The 26,256-nt window shown below is 39.4% G+C and overlaps 1 protein-coding gene and 1 pseudogene across 2 annotated transcripts in view; one reads left to right on the forward strand and one right to left on the reverse strand.

Annotated features, from left to right (window-relative positions):
* SEMA6A (semaphorin 6A) overlaps window positions 1-26,256 on the reverse strand; it is a 175,324-nt gene that overhangs the window by 56,050 nt on the left and 93,018 nt on the right. For both annotated transcript variants that reach the window (XM_027874735.1, XM_027874734.1), the window contains exons 3-9: window positions 25,403-25,520; window positions 16,049-16,109; window positions 14,588-14,650; window positions 12,959-13,060; window positions 7,926-8,016; window positions 1,060-1,179; window positions 288-376 (exon numbers count right to left, since the gene is read on the reverse strand). In XM_027874735.1, the coding sequence (XP_027730536.1) occupies window positions 288-376; window positions 1,060-1,179; window positions 7,926-8,016; window positions 12,959-13,060; window positions 14,588-14,650; window positions 16,049-16,109; window positions 25,403-25,520 (644 nt within the window). The remainder of the gene's footprint in view (window positions 1-287; window positions 377-1,059; window positions 1,180-7,925; window positions 8,017-12,958; window positions 13,061-14,587; window positions 14,651-16,048; window positions 16,110-25,402; window positions 25,521-26,256) is intronic.
* On the forward strand, window positions 23,211-24,154 carry LOC114051968 (annotated as a pseudogene).

Raw genomic sequence — 26,256 nt, forward strand, 5'->3', positions numbered from 1 at the left:
TTTTTTTTTAACTACTTGAAGCTATTCTTGGAATTAAACAAATCTGTGTGGGTTACATTTTTTTTTTTGTAGAAATAGTTTAATATGCCTTCAAATCATGGAGTGAATATTGAGAAAGCATGATGTTTCACTCTGACCAAATGTTGGCCTCAGCAGCAGGACCTTCTCAAAATGATGACCCTGTCAATATGATTTATGACTCTCATTGCAAGGTCATTCATAACAACATTGCTCCTGAAGTGGATTCCCCAGGGTATTACAAAGGAGGCTACATTCTCCTCACTTACCTTTCCCATGCTGTTGTATTCCACTGCAATTTCCCTAAAGAAGAAGTAGATATAGTCACCATAATCCACTGCTTGTACAAAATATGGTTCTGTGAACAAAGAGACACTTTGGTTGGGAATAGATGATACAGGAAAAAAAAAAGAACTTGCAATTTATGCCAAAGTCCACATGTTAATTAAATACGTAGAACCATTAGATATTTGGTAACCATTAATTCTAATGACCTTATAAATATAAATGTTGACAATCACATAAGGTACTTGCATATACACATTATGAAAAGTCAAAAGCAATCCTACACTGCAATGAGAATAAAATAAGTTCTGACAATTTCCACAATTTTATTTTGTTAACCAAATACTTCAGAATAGACTATGCCCGTTTCTTAATGTAGCTGTGAATCTTCCATAGCCTTTACTTCATTCTCCCACACTCTTCTGTCCCCTATGCCAACCTACCAGTGAAATATGATGGTCCTATCATATAGAATGCTAAAATGAGGGTTTAAAGCAGAGGAAGATGAATGTAATGTATTTGATTACACTGACACTGGTAGTTTTGTTAACACCTTTAGTAACTCATGGGAAGGAAAAAAATGGAGGTAAATAAATCATCTGAGATAAAAGGGGCAATTTACACTTTCCTATCTGTCAGAAGCTATTGCTAAAATGAAACTACACTATTGTCTGTGAGGACTTTAAGTCTCCCACTAGACATGCATTTTTTCCCTCCTTTCCCTTCCTACAACCCTCCTTTTTGTTGTTTACTCACCTTTCAACCATTTTGAGTCATGTTTGACTGTCCTCAGGGTTGGGCTGTCTCCAAGGCTCCTATAGATGACTGCATCTATTGCAAGGAAGTCAGTCACTGTGGCAGAATATAGTTTTCCATCTTAGGAGAAGAAAATAATGGTTAGAAAGGAGAACAAGGTAGAGAAGGAAGGGAATAATGTGGAGAAGTCAGGCAAATTGCCTTCTGATATCAGGTAGATGAGATAGGACCATTGAGATAATCCAGCAGCCTGTGAAAAGAGAAACCCCCAAATCTTACCCTTATAGATTAGGATGATGTGAGATTAAGCTTAAAAAAAAAATCCTGGTAATCTCTAAGCAGCTGCTCTGGAATAGAAGGGCAAATGACAAATTTTCCTTGCTCTGCTTGATTAGAAGGGACTTAAATGATACCCTGAAGTCTGGTCTCCTTGGGTACTACTGCGGGCCCAACAACAGCAGGTAATTAGACATGACTGAAGTTGGAAAAAGAGGTCACTTGTATCACACATAATTACAAGTACAGATGCAATTAATAGAGTAGCCTTTAACCTGAATAACTGAGTGAAGTGGAAGAAGGTGTGGGAAAGAGATCAATTAATCAATAAGCACTTCCAGAGTGTCTACTATGTGTGAAGCACTGTGCTAAAGTCTGAAGAAAAGAAATAAGGGATACGTCCCTGACCTCAACTAGCTTGTGTTCTAACAGTGAACATGCACGTGTGTATGTGGTTGTGTGTTTGTGTGCATGGGTGTATATGTCTGTATGTATAGACATATTCATATACTGCTACAGCTTGCAGTGAAGAGTCTAACACATGGGAAACCTGTTTCTGATTGTTAATGAACTGTCCTGAGGAGGGAAGGAAGCCCCAGTGTTTCCATAGCATCCCAAAGTCATACACCAAAGTCTAGCATTTCGATAGCATTTTAAGGTTTACAAAGCATTTCACATATCTTAGCTGATCCTCACAACAACCCTGTGAGATAGGTGCTATTATTATCCCCACTTTACTGATAAAGAAACTGGGGGTGAGAAAAGTTAAATGATTTACCCAAGGAAATCTAGCTAATAAGTGTCTAAGGTGGAATTTGAATTTAGATCTTCTTAACTCTAAGTCCTACATTCTATCCACTGCTAGTTCCACTTAGCTCATATCTATCTATCTATCTATGCCTGTCTCTGTTTCGATCTAGCTAATCTATCTGTCTCTATTTCTATTTATCTATCTATCATCTTTATATTTGATCAAAGGCAATAGGGAACTACTGGAGTTTATTGAATAGGGAAGTGAAGTGGTCAAAGCTGCTTCAAGAAAATAAGTTTATTGGCTTTGTGGAGGATGTATTGGAGTGGGGAGAGGTCTGAGGTAGAGAGACTAAATCTCTCTTTAGTCCCTGTGAGAGGTGATGAGGGCCTGAACTAGCATGGTAGTTCTGTGAATGGAGAGAAGGAAATGTATTTGACAGATGCTGTAGAGACAAAAATTACAATATTTGACAACTGACTGGATATGTAGAGCAAATGAAAGTGAAGAGTTAAAGATGACACTGAGATCGCAAAGCTAGGTGACTGGAAAGATGGCAGTACATTTGACAATAATGGGGAATTTCAGTAGACAGGTGGGTTGGAGGGAAAAAATAATGAATTCTGCTTTGGATATGTTGATTTTGAAATGCCTATAGGACATATAATCAAAATGTCCAGTAGGCATGTGGTACTAGAGCTCTGGAGAGAGATTAGGGTTGGATCCATAGAAATCTGAAAATCAATTACATAGAAATGATGATAATTCAACCCATGAGATAGGATGTCAGCAAAGAGAGAATATAGCCTTGGGAGTACACCCATAGCTAGAAGTCAGATTGCATAGAGTTTAGATGAAAAAGAATGAGGAAAGGGAGTGGAGACTCTAGTGTAGACTGCTTTTTCCTAGGAGTTTGGCTGTGAAAAAAGAAGAGAGAAAATAGAATGATATCTAGATGGGATTATGGGGTTTAGTTTTTTTTTGTTTTGTTTTGTTTTTGTTTTTTTGGATAGAGGAGACACAGAAATGTTTGTAGGAAGCAGGAAAGGAACCAATTGATAAAAGCTGAAAACTTAGGTAATGACATGAAGGGGCAATCTGCTGGAGAAAATGGGAAAGGATATGGTCAAATAGAGGGAGTGGCCTTGATGACAACGGTCACCTCTTTTTCAGAGACTGAAAGAAAGTAGGGGATATTGTCAAGGGCGTAAATATGCCAAGGGAGGTGACGCGATTTACTAACTTTCAGGCAGCTCTCTTAGATTCAAGCTACTAAGGATCACCAAGCCTTTCCATCTGCCCTACAGATGAGCTATCCTAGAAGTGTTGTCTATTCCAATAAGAATATAAGCCTCTTGAGAGTGGGAATAGTTTTCCTTTTCTATTTGTATCTCTAGTGCTTAGCACAGTGCTCAGCACATACAAAGCACTTAATAAACACTTGTTAATTACTCACAAGAATAATCACATTACACAGCTATCAATCACCAAATTCTATTAGGACAAACAGAAATGATGATGATGATGATGATTATGATGATGATGATGATGATATTGCTAGCTAATATTTACATAGCACTTTAAGGTTTGCAAAGCAAACATGTATTGTTTCATTTGGTCCTTACAACAACCTCATACAGTAGCTCATTCGGTAGCATTTATGGATGAATACCCTGAGGTTCATAGAGGTTTAGTGACTTGCCCAGAGTGAGGCAGCTAGCAGGCATCTAAGGCAGCATTTGAATTCAGGTCTTCCTGATTCCAAGTCCACAGACATATTCACTGTTTCAACTAGTTGCCTAAATTAAATTATTTTTAAAAATAGAAAGTCAGTTTGTTGATGTATTTTTAAAAATGGATTATATTCTTTCAGGAATAAAATGGCAAAATAATTGCATTGTTTATTTTCCATTAAGAAATTGCACATTTATTTTCCATTCCTTAGCATAGTCCATTGTTTAAAAATAGCTTCCACAAATCATTAAAACAAATTTTCCATTACCTACATCATTTTACTTCTTCAGCTTTAGTTCAGGTAAAAAGCAAAGGCTTTGCTTTGCTATGTGCCCTTTTTCAAAAAGCATTGACATTTTAATTGGTTCAGAGTTGCCCTAAATAATTCTGTGCACTTGAGTAGGGCCCGTGAGGCCATTCACAAATAAGAAATGCTAATGAGCTAGATCTATCTAGCTATACACTTCAATACTTTTGATTACATCAAAGTGGCCCTTGAAAATTGCAACCCCTTCCCCCCTTAATAGATAGCATTTCATGAGTTGCTGTGGCCCAAAAAAGATCCATCAACTCGGCAGCCTTCTGGCAATGAGTCTCTCCACATTTATCACATTAGACATACTGACTTTGAATCGGCAGACTCAAAGAATTTCTACCTGTTAGTTTTTGTTTTAGAGAATTTTTGCTGGTGTCAGTAAGGTGGGGACCCATGATTACCTAGATACCATGATGTACATCTTCACACATATTTGCATAGATATGCATTGAAATGGAAATCACTGGTTTATTGTCCATGTCTCTTGAGCTACAGAAGGAGGCCCAACACAATGTTGGGAACTGCTTTGGTACCCTCCACTAGCAGAAGTCATTTGCCAAGGCTGTGTGTGCATTGGGTGGGGAGGAAGAAGGGCTAATATCAGGTTTTGGGAGACACTGCTCTATCAGTTCCACAAAACCTTGACTTTCTTTGCATTACTTCCAGATTGCCTTTTATATGTCCCACTGTTACGCATACACATGCATATAAGTGTGTGCATATATAAGGGCAGGGTTGAAACCATCACCATTTGGCTATGTTGCCTTGAATAGAAAAAAATACTTTTTGATTGAATCAAATGATCAGAACTGAGTGTGAACAGGGCCTGTAAACCTGCTTCAATCAAAGCCATTGTGTGTGAGCAATGGAACCACATCCTAAGTAATTTGTAGAAAAGGAAGAAACTATCTCAGAATGGGGGGAAGGGTGAAAGGATTCTGAGAAAGTGGAGAATTGAGCTGTGGTAAAGAAGAGAGATACAGAGGAGAGTCATTGGCTCTGTAAGCATCTCAGAGAGGAGGACCTAGGCTATGGCAAATCCCAAGAAAAAGCCAGATCTTCCTCCAACTTCCTTATCAGATTCCCAGTCACTATAATATAATCTTCTGGGTTTGTTTGTTTTTTTTTTTAATCCAGATGTTTCCTGGAAACTGAATTTTTCTTCTACCACAAAGAGGTCAATGAGTTAATCAGACACAGATATAAAAGTAAGGTTAGGTAGAAAGTCCAGTCTCTGCCTAGATGTTAGGAATTTTCCTAACTGGAGGCTCAAAGTGATTAGAACTAAACTTATAACTTTTTACATAAAATAAACTCCATCAAGCTTAAGAGGGACCTACTGAGCCTTTCATTATATTGCCCCTAGACTTAACACTAGCTAATTACTGTAACAGTATCGCATATATACATATGCATATGTACACACATATAATTATATATACACAAACATGTTTAAGGGGGGAGCGCCTTTTGGTCCTAGCCAAATTTGTAGGTGAAGTTCTTTTGTATGTGAACTACTTACATACCTAGGTAGGGAGAGGTCCTTTCAGGTATAAGTGATTCATTTCTATCTCCTTAAGAATACAAGGCTTTGAGTAATTAATTAGTATGTTAAAGGGCCAAGGAAGTCACTAAATTTTCAGCAGAAACAATGAACTTATTCACCAAACCATAGGTTACCTCTGAACCTTTTCCCTAGCTATTCCTTTGCCAAGACCAAGTAGAGAAGCTTAGAGTTAAAAAAAAAAAAATGAAAGAAAACTGGGGAAATCTAAACCCCAGAGTTATTTGATAATTATTTGGCAAGAGGTCATTGCCTGGTTTTGGTCTAGGCTACCAAGATTTGGGAAATGTTATTAGATGACCACCATAAGTTAGAGTGAGGTCTCTCTCCCTAAGGGGATTTTGCCTTGAACTAGGAAGACTAGGTAAAAGAAATGGAAAATCTTTTTCTTAGCCTTCAAGGGCTCCCAGGCAAGGCCTCAAGGGCATGGAAAGGGACATACTTGTTAGTCTTAAACCAAGAATCTCTGAAAGAGAGCCGCAGAATCCCCAGCCCAGGGCTGCAGTTGAGCCTAAGCCTGGAGCTGGTGGTGGTGAAGCCTGCAACTGCCTATTGAAGAGCAAGCCCAGAGTCCAGTGAATTGGCCCATCCAGAAGAGATGCTGTGGCCTACAAAGGGCAAGCCCAGCTTATCAGAAGAGATGCTGCCAATCAAAGATACCATGCCCAGCAGTGAACTTCATGAGGACTCTACAAAGAAGAAATACCAGCTATGAGTTGCCTTTGTCACATATCTATGCTAGCTGTTACCCTGGGGTACCTTTAAATTTGTGTCCACTATTCCCATGTGTTTTTGTGTATTGCCCTGGGTCACATAGTAAATATCTGAGGTAGAATTTGAACCCAGGTCTTCCTGACTTCAACTCCAATTCCCTATCCCCATGCCATCCTGCTTCTTCTTACCCTGTAGCACACAGGATACCCTTTCTACATACCTTCTAATTTCTCTGCTCAAACCAGGCCCACAATTAACTGATCAGTTGTAGCCATCGTCCTTCATTGCCACTGGTTCATGCAGGTTCCTGTAGATATTAGAGGGCTGACAGGAGCTATGCAATTGAGAAGATTCCAGGGCATTTCTGCTATTGGCTTTGCTCCTGCCCAAGTCTCCACATAGGGCTCTGTGATTACATGTATTCATATACAGTGCTGTGCCACAGTAATATTGTGCCCTAGACTAGAAGATGACCCAGGGAAGGCTTTCTTTCTCTTATACAATCCACCTCTACAATGTACGTGTTGGGGAATCCGGCCCCTTCAGGGGTCCTGATAAAAGTATAAATAAGGAAGAGTTAGCCAACCTGCTTTATAATAAAAGCCCTCATTCCCCCTTTCCTCCCCACCCCACCCACCACAGTGCTAGCTTTTAGCTTTTGTGAAGGAAATTATAGCCAATTCTAGCATATGCTCCACCAATAACTATTATACCAACAATTTTCTCTATACCCACCTCACATACACAGCTGATAATGAATTCTTAAATAAATTTCTAAGAAAAAAATAAAACGGAAATCAAGGCTTATCATCAACAGCTCTTGAGCTGTGGAAAGAGGCCCAGCCCAAGGAAGCGCTCCTAAATCCTCCACTGGCAGAATCCATCTGTCAAGACTCGGTGGGGTTAACATCAGGGGTGGGAACAATATGATTCCTGAATTCCACAAACCCTTGATTTCTTGTGTATTATTTCCAGATTGCCTTCTTCAGGCCCCACTGTTAATAATCATTTCTGATGGATTTAGGACTGCACCTTGACCTCTCCATGCTTTTGCTATTATGACTGAATGAAGTCTTCTGGTACAGAGACTTAATGCCTTTTGGATTCCCCACATCCTCCTGAGTGAAGAGTCTCAGTCCATTTTAGACAATCCACAAAGTTTCACACTTAGACAGCACAAACCTGTACTAGGCATTTGCAGAGGGGAGCGGTGGAAGGCGGCATTCTGAAAGAATAAGTACCTTCTATGCCAAAATAGTGCGCTATGCACCTATCTGGTCTGAAAATCACAAAGGAATGAATCAAGGTGACAGAGAGGAAAAGGGGTAATTTCCAAATTAATCACCAATGAGAAGGACACTATTAGTTATAGCTGACACCTAGGAATCTAAGAGCAACTCTGAATTCACCAATACCCCCAAAGAAGATTTATATTACCAGGCTTAGATTATGAAATGAAATGTAATGTAATGAATAAAAAAATCCCAGTAAATTTAGGGCAGATCATTTACCTGCGAACAGAGCAACATTGGCATGCTTGGCATCGTAGGGGCACCTGGCCATTCCACTGAACTCATCACCAAGGGAGTCGAGGGTATCCATCTAGAAGAAACAGTCGCTTCTATTCAGTAACAAGAACTGGCTACTTTTGGGATGTTTTGGAACTCAGTAGGTCTCTATCAATAAGGATTATGGCAATCATCTACGGCAATTTAAGGACCAAATAAACCTTTTATTTTCTTAATTTTTTAATGACCCACAAATCTGGGTCATGCATTATACAAGAACTTGCCTAAATTTTTGGTTTTTCTTTTTCCTATTAAGACCTGACCCTTGTAGGTCAAATCCTAGAAGAATCAACTCTCAGCACTTTTCCTAAGCTTTAGTTTTCAGAGGAATATAGCATAAGGAAAGGATGCAAGCACAATACTGGAAGCCATTTTAACCCACTTTAAATTGATTAAAGAGGTGTAAGGGATCATATTATTTATCCAGACAAATATCCCTCCCCCCCCATAAGAGTGAAGCAATCTGTCCAAGGGCATATATGTAGTTGGCAGCAGAGGTGAGACTAAAACTCAAATCTCTGGATGCCCAATCCAATGCTTCACTGTTATCAAATACTCCTTCCTTGATCCATGGAACCTCTCTGAAATGCAGCATTTCAGCAACTTTAAGCACCACCCCCCAAACTTCTCTATTCCATGATTAAGCATTTCTATAATTCTCTCTATATGAACTTCAAGAGTCACTGATTATGTGCAAGGCAGTGTGTTAGGGTATGGGAGACATAAAGATGAAAACAATCTCTTTCTTAAGGTGTTCATATTCTGCTGAGAGTATACAACACATGAGCAGATAATTATGGAAAGGAGAGCACTAACTGCAATGGAAGAAGTGTATCCAGTATAACTTTGCAGCCATTGTTTATGGAAGGTGGGAGTTGGTCAGCAGGAGTCCCGTTCTTCAATCATGTGTCTTGTTCAACCTGTTTTGTACAATGGGGGGCTACGTAAGCCTGCTTCTAGGCAGGCCTGATGGCAAAGCCTTGATCCCCAACTTTGGGCTATAATCAGATATTCCATTTCTAGTCCATTAACCACATGGTGAAGAAATAGATTTGTGACTGACTGACAAGCTGGAATTGGCCCTAACTGGCCAGAGTGAAATTCTTTCTCCTTCCTGGATTCATTTGAGTGAGTAATCAATAACTGCTGTAAGCCTCCAGGTGGGAAGAGTTGTGCTAGTGGCCTAACTTTGGGGTCAACATGTGGCCCATGAATGTAAAGACTTGCTGCTTCTTCTATTTTTTCCTGACTTGGGTGAAGGAATATTAGAGATCGAATAGTCTAAACTGTGACGTTGTGAGTTTCTAAAGATTGAGAGACCCACCAGAGGTCTGGGAAATGGAGTTCCCACCAGCTTGTGGAGAGCTGAGCCCAGGCTATCAGAACAGTTAGTGGATTGGCCCAAAGCCAAAATACCAGGTCCTGCCAGAAGGAGTGATTAATCCATTGGCTGTGCTACATTTGGGAAGTGAACTTGGTGGGGCAAATGCTTTGAAGAAATGTCTTTAAGTTTGAGTTCACTCTTTCAGAGGCCAATGTGGTATAGGAGAGAGTATACTTCTGTTCTTGTCCTATCACCCTGGTAAACATACTCCTATACAATCTAATTTATGTTTATTGGTTAAAAGATTCCAGTTTGCTAGTCACTGACAACTGATACTGGGAAAACACACTAGAAAGGTCACTCAAGCCTCCTCAATATAGAAGAATCATCCCTACCCCTCTATAAACCTGAGGGAGAGATGGAACCTTGTCCTTTCAGGACTGACTCCTCAGTGTGAATTAGAGTTGGATAAAGGAAAGGAAGGATGCTAAGTGCTTTACAAATATTGGTATGTTCTATTATTATCTCCATTTTACAATTGAGGAAACCGAGGCAAACAGAGATTATGTGACTTGCTTAAGGTCACACAGCTAGGATTTGAATTCAGATCTTTCTGCTTCCAGACCCAATGCTCTTTCCACTGACCCACCTAACTACCTCTAAAGATTCTTGTCTATCAAGACTACATTTAGTTATATTTCATTATATGTTTGAGTCCTGTATGCTTCAGTACAGATAAGGAAACTGAGACATAATAAAGTTAAGGACAATATGCTACATGATCACTTGTATTAATTCAAGATGCCCAATGTTGTCATCCAGGAAAAGACAGTTATCTCAAGGAACATCAGAGAGGATAGTCCAATTGCTAATTTTGGCCCCATCTCTTATGAATAGTCTCTGTGATGTAATAGGTCTGCTCCACTCCTAAGAACTTTGAAATGGCCTTTAATATTAAAGATGTGGATTTTTAAAAATTGAAGTTGAGAATAGTATAAAGCTATAGCATTTTTATAAAGAATCTTTCTAAGAAAACATGACTGTTAGGCACTGTTTAAAACAAAATGATCTTGTTGTTCTGCTCCCACCACCCAATCCATTTTTACTAAAGCCCTTTGCTGATATTTTATCTGAGCATGGGCTTCCTGTTGAACTGTGACAGATTCTTTGGTCTGAGGCTCTGGAAAGGATTCAAGAGTGGGGTTGTACTCTTATCCAGAGCAGTATACACTCTGTAAACTCTGCAAGAAAGAAACAAAACACTTGGGGGTGGGGAGATTTTTTTCTTTGTGCAACTACTTCTAAAAATGTGGCAGGAGCTAAATCAGAGCTGGAGGATAATGTGAAATTGTCCTCTGCTGATTTGGATGTTTGGAAGGATGTGGAGATTAAACAGTATTAGCAGAGTAGTCTGTGCCATAGAGAAATCCTATTTCCATGAAATAAGAATTAATCCATGCACTAGTCATAAAATCTCAGACTTAACAGCAACCCCTGGGAAATTAATTCACCATAGGGTACTGATAATTATACAAATAACCAACTCAACCTCACATTGGGGTTCCAAAGGTTTTAGTGAACAATGGGGGAAGGTATGCAGAGGATCCCAGACCTAAAGCTGTAAAGGTCCTTGGAGGCCATTGAGTCCAAACCCTTTCACTTTACAAATGAGGAAACTGAGCACACAGAGCATAGCTTAGATTCCTCATTCTTAGCCTTCTTGGTTAGGCATCAGCAAATCTATTTCAGGTTGTAATCTTTCCCACACATTCACCTTCCTTGAGGGGTACACTGTGTATAAATCAAAGACAGAGTTCAGAGTCAGAGACGATTAAAAAATAATCCTTCTTTCCCCATCAAGTTATTCTAATAAACCTTAAGCTCTTAAACTATGGGACTTACACAGTGGATGATCTGTGTTTTTTTTCTATTTATGTTGCCATTGTGTTCAATTTTTTTTACAGATATTACTCATTTCTGAAAGAGACACTTTAGGATAAAAACACTATGCTGAGTTTTCCTTCCCTGAAATTCTACATTCTAGCCTCGTCTGCTCTTTCACCTTCTGCTTTTGAGAATAGATCTTCTCAGTGTTATGCCCAGGATGCCCCAGTGCCATCCATATTGTTAAGATTATGGGCAAGGAAAGTCAATAAATGTATCCTTGTGACTTCCTACAGGTCCCTAAGGTATTCTTCACCAGGGTACTTAGTTCAAGCAAAGATGAGTCAGAATCAACATGAGTTATGTATCATGAGGAATAAAATATCTGAAAAAAGAATAAGTAAGACCATTCACATTCGTTACATTACAATGCTAAGAAAACCAGCATTTATAATAAAGAAGAGCTTTCCAGCATGGGATTTATTAGGAGAATTAATCTTAATGAGCACTAAACAATGACAAACTGAAATTGAATACTAAACAGTGGATTTGATTTTGAAGACCCAGATGTTTGCTATGGGACAATCAATTGCAAGTTGAGGTGTGTTGGGGTAGGGAGAATGGGCTGCTACAGATTACAGCCTATATCTGGTATCAAAAATATGACCAGTGGGAGATGAACTTATAGCCAATGCAAAAATTTCCTTCAAGGAATTAGCTGAACAGAAACAAAAGGCAGGGCTGTAGCATTGGTCAGCATATGTATTGGTGCACTTTCCATACTAAGGTCTTTGCAGTTTCTGTACCAAAGAGGCAAAAGGGAGGAGACAGCAAAGTGAAACAGATGGAGATGGGTTCATATATCACTGCTGTTGTTTCTACTACCACTATCCAGGATGCTAAGAGCTCCCTACCTTCTTCAGGGACACTTTTTTTTAACAACAATTTAATCAGGACTAACTGGAAGTGTTGCCTCTCAGAGAAATGGTTGGAAATGTTCTTGGTATAATGAACAGTGTCAAATAAGACACTCTCCTTGTCATCCAATAAAAAGGTGAAATTAAGACCTCTAAATTCTTCAAAATTGCCTACGCAGAAGTAAACTTGCAGCTTCAGATGCATGTTTTTGAAATCAGGAAATGCTCATAAAACAAATGTGTGTAGTGTTCGTCTATGTGTATGAGGAGAGAGAAGGAGGAGGAGGGAAAGCAGAGAGAGAGGGAGGGAGATAGTGAGAGAAAGAGAGACAGAGAGAGACAAAGAGAAAGGAGATGAAGACAGAGAGGGAGAGGGAGATGGAGAGGGAGAAGGCGAAGGGGATAGGGGAAGAGGAAAAAGGAAAGGAGAAGAAAGAGGGGAGGTGAGGTGGGAAAGGAGTAAAGAGACAGGAGTGGAGAGAAGAGGTGAAGAGAGTTGAGGTCAGGAAAGGAGAGATGAAAAAAAGAAAGGAGGAAAGAAGAGACTAAGACAATATATTCACATTGTACTTATTGTAAACCATGTATTAGTCAACTAGGCAAAGAATAGGGTCTTACAGAAACTGACTTTGCTCTGTAGGATCCTTAAAGATGCGTCAATCAATCCTGATCACACAGGAAGCTGGAAAGCCTACTCTCAAGCTCACTCATGTGGAGCAATACATTAAGTTGAACAAGTGAAAAGAAACTGGGTCGTGTTAAATTACAGTTCTTAGCTTGTTCCAGGTACAGAGTAAATTACAAAGTGCCTCCTAACCATATGGTTCCAAACATATAAAAGTAACATTTACCTTATAGTTTCTGCAAGAAGGGTTGAAGGCATTGGTTCCGCAGACAAATAGTGTATCATCATTTTTCTTTAGAAGAACTTTAATAAAATTGTGACATTCATCCTGGGGGGAAAATAGTTCAAATGTATTTTTTTTCCAGGTCAATTTCTTTCAATAGAACCCATCATTCACTTTGTTTTCTGATCCATTGTCATCAAGGTTAAAATGAAGAAAGCCTAGCAGCTATTCTTCTATCCTGGTTGTTTTTCCCAGAAGATGATGGTGACAAAGAATTTCCATTTTATTAATCAATGAATTAATCATTTAATATGTTTTCATTAACGGCCTACTTAAAATGTATGACTTAGAGGGGCAAACTTGGAATGTACGTAAAACATTACACTTAGGCGTTAGGAAAGATACAAAATCAATTCATCGAAAAGCAGTTATTAAGTACCTCCAGGCACTGTGTTAGGTGTTGAGGCTACAAAACCAACCCCTTCTCATCCTTCATTCTTTCCTTCCTTCCGTCCTTTTTTGAAAGTAAATTTGGTGCAAGGTTGTGAACGACTTTAAATGTCAGACCTAGGAATATATCTATATCTATATCTATATGTATGTATGTATATATGTATTACAAATGTATATATGTATGTATTTTGGCTAGGCAATGGGGTTAAGTGACTTGCCCAGGGTCATACAGCTAGAAAGTGTCAAGTGTCTGAGGTCAGATTTAAACTCAGGTGCTCCTGATTCCAGGGCCAGTGCTCTATCCATTGTGCCACCTAGCTGCCCCCTAGGAATCTATATTTGACATCCAAAGCCAGGGATGTGCTGAAGTCAGCTTGAACCTGCTGAGAGGTGATTGTTAAATTTTCTGAAGTGTAAGCAAAAAAAACCAAACAAACTGGCAAATGCTACAAATTAGTGCTTGCTTTATTGTTTTGATTGTTTAAACTTAAGAGTGATGGAGAAAATGTTAATAATACAGATTAAAGTGCGTTATTTATACATTCCCCTCCCCCTCATGGAACTGGTTGTTAAATATTTACCAGCATGCCCCTGCCTAGTGGTAAAAGGAGCCATTGGAACAGTGGGATGACATGGTCAGAACTGTATTTTTGGAAAATCACTTTGCAAACCATGTGGAAGATAGACTGGAAAGGGAAGAGACAGGGAGGCCAATTGGGATGCTACTATAATAGTGTAGAAGAAAAATATGATTAGGGCCTGAACTAGGGTTCAAGGGTCTTTTTATGTTGCTACATTACTGAAGGCATAAAACCCTGTAATTCTGCTTGCAGCTTTTTATGAGTCCTTAAAGGAAACTCCCAGTAGGCAAAGGGCAGCAGTGTTTAGCTCTCGTAGAGAGTGCTAGGCAGTGTCTGTACAGTGAACATGGTGTCCACAATCCTTTGTGGAACGGGCGCATTTCACAATGCCACTCTGGCTGCTGCTGTCGTAATGTTTCATCACATTAAAAGCAAACTATTTTTGCAAATTAAAGCCTTCAATAAGTTGATGGAAAAAGCCATTACTAGAAAAGAAGTGAATGGCAGGATCTATTCCACATCACAGACAACGACTTGATTTAACAGTCAAAAAACCTAAACCAAAGTGGCAGCTTCAGGAGGAAAGAAAATTGCCTACCTTATGTTTTCCCTTCATTCTGCATGTGTCTACATCAGCCTGTCTAGATTTCCATGTCAGTTTCTGCAGGGATCAAGAAAGAAATCAATTAGAGCTCAGAGGTTGTTGCATTTGATTTCAGAAGTAAAAGTTCCCTTGGGGAAACTAGAAGCTGAACGTATATTTATTGAAAGCTTTCAGCACCCATTCCCCATGATTAATTCACCATAACAACAAAAGATCAGTGATGCAAAATGTTCATTTCATTTCGAGCTGCTTTCTATTCATTAAACTATAAAACAATCTTCTGTTATTTGATGCTCCTAAAAAAGATTAGTAAGTAGATTTAACCAAAAAGTAGCCAAACTAACTTTTAAACATGTACTTTTCTAAATGTCTGCTCTTTCCCTCTCCTTTCATTTGGCTTCCTTGTAACAAAGATGCCTTTTTTTTTTTTTAAAGTACGAAGATTTTTTTCTGTAACTACACACTTATGTTTAGGTTCACTTTAGGTAGGCAAAAAAAAATCCAATTTGTTAATAGGCTGAGGGGGATCTTCTGATTGTACTAAATTTAGAAGATTTTTATAAAACTAAATCATCACCTTGTGTTGTTTTAAGAATCTCAGGATAGACTGTTGTGCCTGTCTGAAATGACATTTTGGAAGGCCATCATTGATTTAGAGTAGGAAGGGACTTTAGAAATCACCTAGTCTGAACCTCTCACTTAACAAATGCAGAAAATGAGACCCAGGGTCATTAAGTGACTTGCTCAAGGTCACTCAGGTAGTAATTAGCAGAACAGGATTAAAGTCAAGTTCTTTCCCTTCAAATCCAGTGCTCTTTTCACTGTAATACAAATGTAAAAGGTCAGGGTGAACCTCAAATGCCAAGAAATGGGAGCATTGCACCTGGGTGATTAAATCTATGCTGTGGGATGTGCCCATGCACATGAAATGATTCAAAATGGGTTTTTCCAACACAAGTATCACAACTAAAACATTATGAGAGTATATAAATTGCATAGCTCTCCACATTGCAAACAGGCACGTGACGGATAGCTAATTCATCAAGTAGAATCATCAAAACTTTTAGCTGGAAGAACTTCGTATGTCAACTAGTCTAACCTCAAATTTAAAGAAGAGAAAACTGAAGATGAGAGGACAAGAGATGAAGTCACACATTCCAGGTCACAAAGCTAATAGAAAGGAATACTATTACCCAGTTCTCCCCACCCCCTCCACCTTCAGTCTAATGCTCTTTTTACCACACCAGACTCATTCAGTTTCAGAACACAAAACCTCACACACAGAGAAAATCCTTTCTTTAAAAATACACAAAATACTTGTGATCTTATCCTCTAAATGATGTTAGGTACATATCTTAATTTGCATATTTTCAAATATAAACACTGGTTGAAAATGAGATCATGCCTCCCTCCTAGATTCCTTGATTCCAGAACCCTGGTTTAGAAACTACTTACTTTACTACAATAAATTTCTTCTGTGTTTGATGTGTCTATGTCAACAGAATAAATATGGTCCCTGTAAACAAAGGAAAATTAATATAAAGTCATGCAGTAGTCAAGACAGTTCATTTTTTATTGAATCAGTCATTTGCAGGCTAAGTTTTGCTCAAGTGCATGTACAGTATCTACACACACACACACACACACACACACACACACAAACTATGAACACAAATACCAGAATAGAAAGGGCAGACACACAAGAGAATTCTGATAATAGTCTGCTTCTACTGATAAAGCACAACTGAATATAATCTTATACCTTACTCCAAATGAAGAAATAAAAATCCTTTCTGATAAAAATTACAAAATATGCATATAAGTGGTTCAGGAAAGAAAATCCTTTATGTTTGCTTGGTTTATAGATATGTTCACCTGTTCTAAAAATGGCTAAAATGCCATTTAAAAAAATCCTTGGTATTCAATATGCCACATTTATTCAACCAGAAAGATAACAAGAAGTTAATGCTCTTTCCACCTCTCTCTTTTAAACATCTCACTATAGCTTTCAACCTTGATGATTTGACAGACAAGTCAGAAAGGGAGATGTCAGTGACAAAAAATGTGTCTAGAAATCGCATTTTTTCTCTCTCCCACTATTATGGTCATTTTAGATTGTAAGGCATGTTCCTGCAAAAGTTTACATTTCTTTCTTCTGTTCACCTTCCTGTTTTACTGAGAATTTGCTTTTCTTTACAATGAACTGCCAATCGCCTCTTGGAAGAGAGAAACAATCAGCAGCTCAGGTGTGGGACTATATTTAAATATTCCCTTCTGTGGGAGCTGAGTACAAGGACATTTTTGTCTGGAAGTCAGAAGAAAAGAAAAGAACTACACCAAATTGGGGAAATGAGGAGGGGGTTAGCGAATGAAAGCAAAACATCTCATTTTCCCTTGAAATAACATTGAATTTTTCTAAAATGCAGGAAGTCCCGGGGCTGGAAAATTACCCAAGCTTTAAACTAGGTCCATCAGGCTGAGAGATTTTCTGCCTCCCAACAGGCGCCCCTTTCTTACCTCCCCCACCTCTTTTTAAAGTCTCTACAGCCAGGATTCTCTTTATTTTTATCAGTTCTGGCAAAAAACAGGCTATGCTGCTTCTACTAGGCAGGGAGCACAATGATCTTTACAGCCACACAGAAGAGTAACAAGTAGATCTCCTCTCACGTGAAGGGGGGGCGGGTGGGAGGGAGGCAGGGTTGTTAATGGGAACCGGCTTAAAAGAAAAAAAATCCCCTGCCCTCCACTGAACACTGAATACTTGGGGGTGGAAGACTGGCTAGTCTGCTTAGAAAATTGCTGAATTGGGAAGTTTCTTCAGGCGTCAGTAGGAAACCACAACTGTCGTTTACTTTCAAACCTTCGTTTATTATTTGCTTGACTTTACTGGTGGCGCCTTGGTCCGGGTCATTACTGGCATAAAATTACCTATTACTTTGTTATCAGCTTTACGGATGACTTCAGTTCTTTATTTTTCTCCTACACTCCCCTTTCTCCGTCCCCCCTCAAAAAAGTGAGAGTCAGGCATCTGAATTGTAAATTAAGAGCTAATTATTATGCATTGGCAACACCTCAGAAAGTTCTCAGATTGTCCCCTTCTTGCTTGGCCTGTTTATGTTAATTAGTAGTTGAGATTTTTAAAAAGACAACAACAACAACAACAACAAACCCTAACGGGAGATAAAAATAGTGATTCAAAAGAGGCCCCAGTCTCCCAATCCCTAAATGTTGAAATAGCTTTCTCAAGCAAAGTAATCCTGGGAACTGAGGAGCTTTTTCCAAAGAAAGGTGAGTGGGAGGGGGAAGCAGGGAAAAGCATGAATGAAAGGATCTGCTTTCTTGGATAAAGACAGGTACTTTCCATGCGCAAAATCTTAAAATGGACCAGTCCTTAAAAGGGCTCTCAGTTGTGAAAACTTCAGGTCGGTAGCTACAGGCAATAAAGGTAAAGAGGTGTTTTTGTTCTCCCTTCCCTACCACCACCTATAGCATTCCAGAGCATACAGCTGTTTGTTAATTAAGCTATTCTAACACAAACTGGCTTAATCCTAGTATTTCCGCTTTCCCACTTCTAGTCAGCAAAATTGAATTTTGTGGCAAAATCGAGGAAGGAAATTTAAACAATGTAATTGGCAGGTTTTCGGGCCACCCAGGGGGAGGTACTCTCAAAGTGGCAGCTTCAAATACTTTCTCTCCTAGTTCTCTGGGTCTTTACATTGGAGAAGTGACTGCAGGAAGGGCCAGAAACATGAAAAACTGGGATCCCAGGCAGATTGCACACTTTGAACAAGGTGGCACGTCACCTTTGGGAGAATGAGGCTGTTTGTTAGATTTAAAATAGACATATCAAGTATTTTCAGAGCATATTAATTTGGATGGCTCACCTTAATTTATAAAACCTGTAACTGGTCTGGGTAATTATAGCAAAGTTTTTCTACCTCATGAAATATAAGCATCTTACTCCTACCTAAAGAGGTAGTCAAGTTTAGCTTGATAAAAACCACACTGTCCTATCTCTAAGGTCACAGGCTTTTAGAACTAGGAGGCACTTTAGGGATCCCTGAATACCAATCCTTTAAAAGGGGGGGTGGGGTTGAGAGCATGAACTTCTTCAATCTTTCAAAGTTGTTTTAAATTCAGTTCCTGTTCTCTAGCTCTCTTGAGTTACAAACGAAGAACTGAGGCTCAGACAGCCTCAGTGACCTGCCCCTAGCCCCGTGGGTAGAGGCAGAGAACCCAGTTCTCCTGAGGCACATCTAGTGAGAGCTCTTGTGATTACACATTACTCGATCTATCTCATCTATCTGTGTTTACTCTTCTTTTTTCCCTTCCAGAGAAGCAACAGCAAAGTGAACAATTCACAGAGGATTTTGAAGTCAGCCTACATTCTCACAGATAGGCTGTTTAATCATTTGTTTTGACCAGGTTTCAGATAATTGAGTATAAATGTAACCTTTAGCACGGCAACATTTAGAAAAAAAAAATTTTTTTTAAATGACATTCAAGAAAAGCTGATATTATGCCTAAGGGATGGTTGCTAGAGACATTTTTCAATTAATTCTGCTGAGATGCTCTTTGATAACTGTCTATGGTAGCTGTGTTCCTAAAAGTGAACATATTTAGATTTGCTCCTTAGAGGTTCATGTAGTAACCGAGAAAGAGTAAAAAGCTAGGTGTTTCTCATTTTAGCAACAATTATATCTGGGTGAAAATAGGGGGGCATTTTTGCATTTTTATCCCACCTCATAAGTTTTCATCCATGCAGTAAAGTGTGTCTGCTTTTTTAATTAAAATGAATCCCATACTCTGACACTGAGAACTGACTCTCTCTTGGCCATAAAATGACAGGTTCTATCTAGCAGGAGCTAAATCAGTATCATATTGATAATCTTGTCTACCTTTTTCTTTGAAAATTTCAGAACTGATTTTCCCAAATCCCATACCATGATGTTTCACAACTCTCCAAGAAAGGAATTTCATACTTCAATCATTTCTTCTCAAAGTTTAGGCCTACTCTTTTATCTGGTCAGTCTCATAAATAAAGAATATCTATTGTTACCCATACAATACCCTTTTATATACTAGAAAAAGTGGTAAAGGGAACCCATGCCCATCTGATCTCATTTCCTCCTCTCCTTCCAGGCACTTCTGGGTAAATACATCCTGTTCCATACCCTTTCCTTCCCATTTCTCTCCACCTTTTCTTTAGGCTTCTTCCCCCTGTCCACGTTTGTCTTTCTACTCTTGCTTCCTTGTCTATTTTTTCTCCCCCTTCTGCTCAGTTCTGGTGTCGGAGGGAGCCACAGTGAGGCTGAAGGTGAACCTTTCCTCTTCTTCACCTTAAGTCCTTCCTGAAGCTTTAGGATTCCCTAAATCTCCTCTTACAACTCTTGTCTCCCATATCTAACTGGCCTTAGCCATAGTTCACTATGATTTTCCTGCCATGCCACTGTAGTAACTCCCTACTTCCCTTCACTTTTCAGGTTTTGCTTTGGGTACACTAGGCAAATCAATGCCACCACTACTTCTGGATAGCGTATCCAATTGCCATTCTCCTGACTTCCTCATGACTCCCTAACCCAAACACCCTTCCCAGGCCACTATATATGTCATCTTCTTCTAGTAGAACGTATTCACGGAAGGCAGGAGCCATCTTTCCTTTATATTTGTAGCCCCATAGGGCCTGGCACATAGAAAGAACTTAAGAAAGTATTTTTCTTTCATAAATGCATTCATTTGTTCCCCTAAGTCTTCATCTTGAATTCTGTATATTTTTCTTCAGAGGCTCATTTTCCAAAGTCTTTTTTCATTATTATTCCTCTCCTCTGTCTCCCCTGCAAATTTTTTTGGGGGGTGAGGCAGTTGGGGTTAAGTGACTCGACCGGGGTCACCCTGCTAGTAAGTGTTCAGTGTGTGGTCTGAGACCAGATTTGACTTTAGGGCTGGTGCTCTATCCATTGCGCACCTAGCTGCCCTTCCTCTGCAAGTTCTACACAGATTACTCAGGTTGTATTGCACAAACTTCACACAGTATTGCTTGACAAGATGATAAATTTAGAGCTGGAAAGGATGTTAGAGGTCATCTCAGCTAACCCCATCATTTTAAAAATGAGGAAATTAGAGACCAGAGAGGTGAACCAACTTGCTTAATGTCCCCTAGGCGGTAAGAGAGACTAGAATTCAAACTCAGATCCTCTGACTTTAAAATCAGCCCCCTTTCCTACCATATCTCTTTCCCTCTCCCTAGCTGATACTGATTTCTTCCTCAGCTCTATTTCTTTTACACACTTACCACATTCTAATTTGTGTATATCCATGTTTTATCTCTGCCCCATCCTCCAATGAGATTGTAAGCTCCCTGAGACCAAGTCCCAAGTCTAGCACCTACTAACAGTGGGTTGCAGATAGTAAGTATTTAATAAGTGATTGCTGAATGACTGTTGTGATTAAGTTTGACTTCTGCCAGGTCTCTAGTACCTGGGGAGATTCTCTCACAAGTTTATGTCCCAGCATCACATTCTCCTTTTCAAAACAGCTACATTCAGCACCACATTGTTGAATCATATTTACCTTGAGGGTCTCAGAAATCCTCAAGGATTTCATGTGCTTTTCATTTGTCATACTTGCACCCAGCCAGTCCTTCCCAATGTCCTGTTTATGAAGCTTGTATTTCCTCTTTACATTAATAGCCCCAGGAATTGTTGTTCTCGAATGACCTATTTAAACAATTTTAAAAATAGGACCAAGTATTTCTACAACTTGTCAAGATTAGCTGGAATTCAATTTCTGTTTTCTAAGGTGATAGCCATGGTAGATAAGTGTAGTAAATAACACACTCTCATGAAAATCAATGATGGAAACCTTTTTATCTGGGCTAAGGACGAACTAGGTGTTTACCTCCTCCTCAACACCTCTTCCCCTTCAACACCAATTTGTGTCTCTTATTTAATTGACTCATTTCTAATCATATAATCTAATGTCTGATTTTCCTCATTTTCTGGGAATTATGTTTCTGGAATACGATTTTAAATTTCCCTTCAAAATAAAACCAGACATCTAGTTTGGTTCCCAGACTCACTGAGGAATTCCTTCCATAACATTCCCAACAAGTGTTTTTTTGGCCCTTGTGAGAACAAATTCAATAATTCAGTACCCCATGAGGCAGTTCATTTAATTTTGGAAAGGCTCTGATTATTAGAAAGTTCATTCTTATGTTGAGCTTAAATCTGTGCCCATGTAATTTTCACTTATTAGTCCTAAATCTGCCCTCCAGAGCTGCATAGAATCAGTTTAATCCTTCTTCCACATGACAACCCCAGAGATTCTTAAAAACAGTGATTATAATACACTTAGTTTTCTCTTCTTTGGGCTAAACTTTCTCAGTTCCTTCAATTAAATTTTCTATGAACAAAATTTGGTGTGTCCTCACCAATGTAGTCACTCTTCTCTAATTTGTGCTCCAGTTTGCAAATGTCTTTCATAAAATGTTGTGCCCTAAAATGCATATCCTAATCTAGATATGGTTTGACCAATATAAAAAACTACCAGGACTATTTTAAACACTCTATTTCTATTAATGCAGCTCAAAATTTCATTAGTTTTTATTCCTCTCTTGTGGATGCATATTGCACTTACAGTCAACTAAAAACTTTAGTTCTTTTTCAAACAAACTTCTACCTAGTCACATCTTCTCTATTCTATACTTGTACTGCGTTAATTTTTCAAATATTAGTGCTGAGTTTACATTTACCCTTTGAAATTTAATCTTGTTATAATTGAGCCCATTCTTCCACTCTGTCGAGATTTTTTTGCACCCTGATTTCGTCAGCTGATATGTTAGCTAACCTTTCAAGCTTCTTGACATCAATGGATTTGCCATCTTTATCTTCATTCATTGATAACAATGATGAACAGGAGACAGATGAGAACTGAGCTTCTCTCTAGGCTGACACTGATCCATTATCCATAAGATCATAAATGTAAAGCTTGAGGGGGCCCTTTGAATCACATGATTCAAACCCTTCATTTTACAAATAAGGAAACAAAATTAGAAAGAGACTTGTTGAAGATCACACAAGGAGTAAGCAGCAGAGCTATGTTTGGAACTGAGGTCCTCTGACTTTTAAATCCAGTGCTCTTTCTACTATCTCACACTAACCCAACTCTTTATAGGTCCTGTCATGTAACTGGTCATTAATGCTTCTTTGTCTTGTCCACAAGGATGTCATGAGAAAGCTTATCAGACTTGTTGAAATCTAGGTGCTCTTTGCCTACACAGGGACTCCATCTTCCCAATTTGTCAGTTGAGCAATTCTGTCCAAAAATGAACTTATCAATAAACATAATTATTTTGCTTATCAATAAATGATTATTTCCTGAAAATAGCTTCCATGTCTGTTTTGCCTGAAGGCTATGCCTCTCTTAATGCAGCCCAAGACTGCATGAACTCTTGGCTGCTGCATCACACTGCTGACTCACATTGAGCTTAGAAGTTGGCTAAAATCAACAGATTGTTTTCAGAACAGCTCCTGACCAGCCATTCCCCACTGAGATCTTGTACTTGTGAAGTTGATTTTTTTTTTTTAATACTACAGTGTAAGCCTTTAAAATTTATCTTATGAGGCCTGCCGCGGTCAGGTCTGCGGCCTTCCCTGTGCGGCTTTGCTGCTGCCGCCGCCGCCGCAGCCCCTGGGAGCAAGTTCTCCCTCTCCCTCCCCAGCCCCGGCCCGGCCCGGTAGCTGATGTAAAGAGGAGTAGCTCAAAGGAAGTATCATGGATCTCATGGTTCTGTGGGCTTCGTGGCAATGAATTCCTCTGTGAGGTGGATGAAGACTATATCCAAGACAAATTCAACCTCACAGGGCTTAATGAACAGGTGCCCCACTATAGGCAGGCATTAGACATGATCCTGGACTTGGAACCTCATGAAGAGTTGGAGGACAACCCCAACCAGAGTGACCTGATTGAGCAGGCAGCCGAGATGCTGTATGGACTGAGTCATGCCCGCTACATCCTCACAAACCGTGGCATCGCCCAGATGTTGGAAAAATACCAGCAGGGAGACTTTGGCTATCGTCCCCTTGTATATTGTGAAAACCAGCCCATGTTGCCCATTGGACTATCAGACATACCAGATGAGGCCATGGTGAAGCTGTACTGCCCCAAGTGCATGGATGTTTACACCCCCACGTCGTCCAGGCACCACCACACAGATGGTGCTTACTTTGGCACTGGCTTTCCCCACATGCTCTTCATGGTGCATCCTGAGTACAGGCCCAAAAGGCCTGCCAACCAATTTGTGCCCAGGCTGTACGGCTTCAAGATCTACCCTATGGACTATCAACTGCAGCTTCAGGCAGCCAGCAACTTCAAGAGCCCTGTCAAGACTATTCGCTGACTTGTCTCCTCCCCTCCCCCCACAACACCTCAGGCTGTGACACCATTCCCTCTCCCCCCAGTACACACACACCTTTCCAGAATCCCTAATGGTTTTTAGTTTAAATTAAGAAGAAGTCATTATTGTGGTGGTGTGGTGGGAGTATGAAATAAAGTGGAGGAAAAGGCAAAAAAAAAATTTTATCTTATGAGATTCAGCCCAATGCTCTAGTTTGTCAAGATCCTTTTGGAGCATGACTCCATCATGATGTATAATTTATACTCCCCAGCTTTGTGTCATCTGCAAATTTTATGAGTGTACCATCTATGCCTTGATCCAATAATTGATAAAAATGTTAATAGTACAGCACAGGGTCAAGCAGAGTTCTACTTGGCATTGGGGCACTATTTCTACTTTGGCACTGGGGTTTTTTAATGTTATGGCAATGGAGCAGAAGGTCTGGCAAATCCTAACCAGGTGCAAAGGCTCTGAGTAGATGACCTATCATTTGAGGACCAGTTGGGAGAGGTTAATCATCTGAAGAGCAACCATTAGGTAATTGTTTTTAGCCATACCAACACATGAAGACTGGCTACTGATGGACAGTTAATCAAATCAGTTCAATACTTGGGCTATTCCTAAGAATTAATTTACTGTGAATTTTGGACCAGTTTTTGGAACACAGTCATATTTATCATAGTGGGGCAGGGGCAGTTATAATCTAGGTGGGTAGAAGAAACACCACACCAATGAAATCACCTATTTATGAGGGGGTATGTGTATGTGTGTGTGTGTGCGTGCGCGCGCGCGTGTTTGTGTATACACAAACAACACATATATAAAGAGAAGAGAGGAAGGGAGAAAGAGACAGACAGAGCTGGGTGGCCTCAGTGTCGTAAAGACATGGATTCAAGTCCCATCTCTGACACATATTGGCTATTTGACCTGGGGCAAGTCACTTAATCTCAGTGCCCAGGCAACACTCTTAAGACTATAAATTGCTGAGGAAGTGATGATTTATATTGAGAGAAGAAGTTCCTTACCAGCAATTCCCGATGAAACTAATGAAAACACAGGTCTATTAAAAATATCAAACACACACACACACACACACACACACACACACACACACACACACACACACACACGTCTGCATGTGTTCAATTTCATTGTAGATCATTTGGGTTTACATTCCTGAAATATATAATCTCCTCACAGAAACATGAATTAAAGTACTAGAATGAAGAGCCTTTAAATAAGTAATAATAACTTAACAATTACATGAAGACTTAATGACTATGTATTTTACAATTTTAAAAATAACTGGTATGGGGCTATCATGAAATGATAAAGAAATTCATGACTGAATAATATAAGGCATTTCTGGATCCATAAAGCTTTCCAAGGAAGGAATGAGGAAAAGTGTCACTGACCTGGCAGCAATGTAGAGGGTTCTATTCATTATCACAATCATCTGGATGTCCAGTCTGTGCCTTTGTGTGGCGTTCCGTCCTGGCTTGTGGCCCACAAACACCGGATACTGTTTTGTATCTGTGAAAAGCAGAGTGGGTGGGGAGGTGGAACATAAAAGAAAACCAAGGGAAGCAGGAGAAGAAGATTTTTAAAGGGAAAAAAGAGAGGACAAGATCATAGAAATAAGCATGCATGTCATCCCCAGTATTGCTAGCATTCCCCAAACCCTCTAGTTTTCATTTTCCTTTTTTCCCAGTGTACTCTGTAACTTCAAGTAAAAATGTGAAAGGGTAAGGATTTACAAACTGATCAACGTTTATTTATAGATTTTAAAAGAAACACACTTATGTTTTTGTCAGCTTAAAATTATGATGCTCTTCCCCACCCCTGCCCCCATCTTCATTGAAGCAAAAATTGTCTAGAAAGCCCACTGCACACAGGGCTTCTAGTCTTTCATACAGTTTTCTTTTCATCCTTTTCAGAGTGCTAAGCCTTAGGGGCTATCTGCCAAAGATCCTCTCCTCAGGTTCAAGACTCAGAGGGAAAATATATATACATATATATATATATATATATATGTATAATCTCCACTGCCTTCCGGTTAGATTGGTCTAATACCGCTGGCTGGCTGTTTTGTTTTCTAGGAATTGTGGGCAGTTTATTGTTGTGAATATTTAATTGATCAGCAATCTCTTCAGGGATGGGGGTGGGGAAGAGATAATCATATCAAAATTGGTATTGAAGGCACATAGAAAGATACGGACTTTTTAGTAAGGATCATGGGGCATGCTGGAAAAAAACTGGATGTACAATA

The sequence above is a fragment of the Vombatus ursinus genome, unplaced genomic scaffold, assembly GCF_900497805.2.
Source record: "Vombatus ursinus unplaced genomic scaffold, bare-nosed wombat genome assembly UNPS02014807.1, whole genome shotgun sequence".
Classification (NCBI taxonomy): domain Eukaryota; kingdom Metazoa; phylum Chordata; class Mammalia; order Diprotodontia; family Vombatidae; genus Vombatus; species Vombatus ursinus.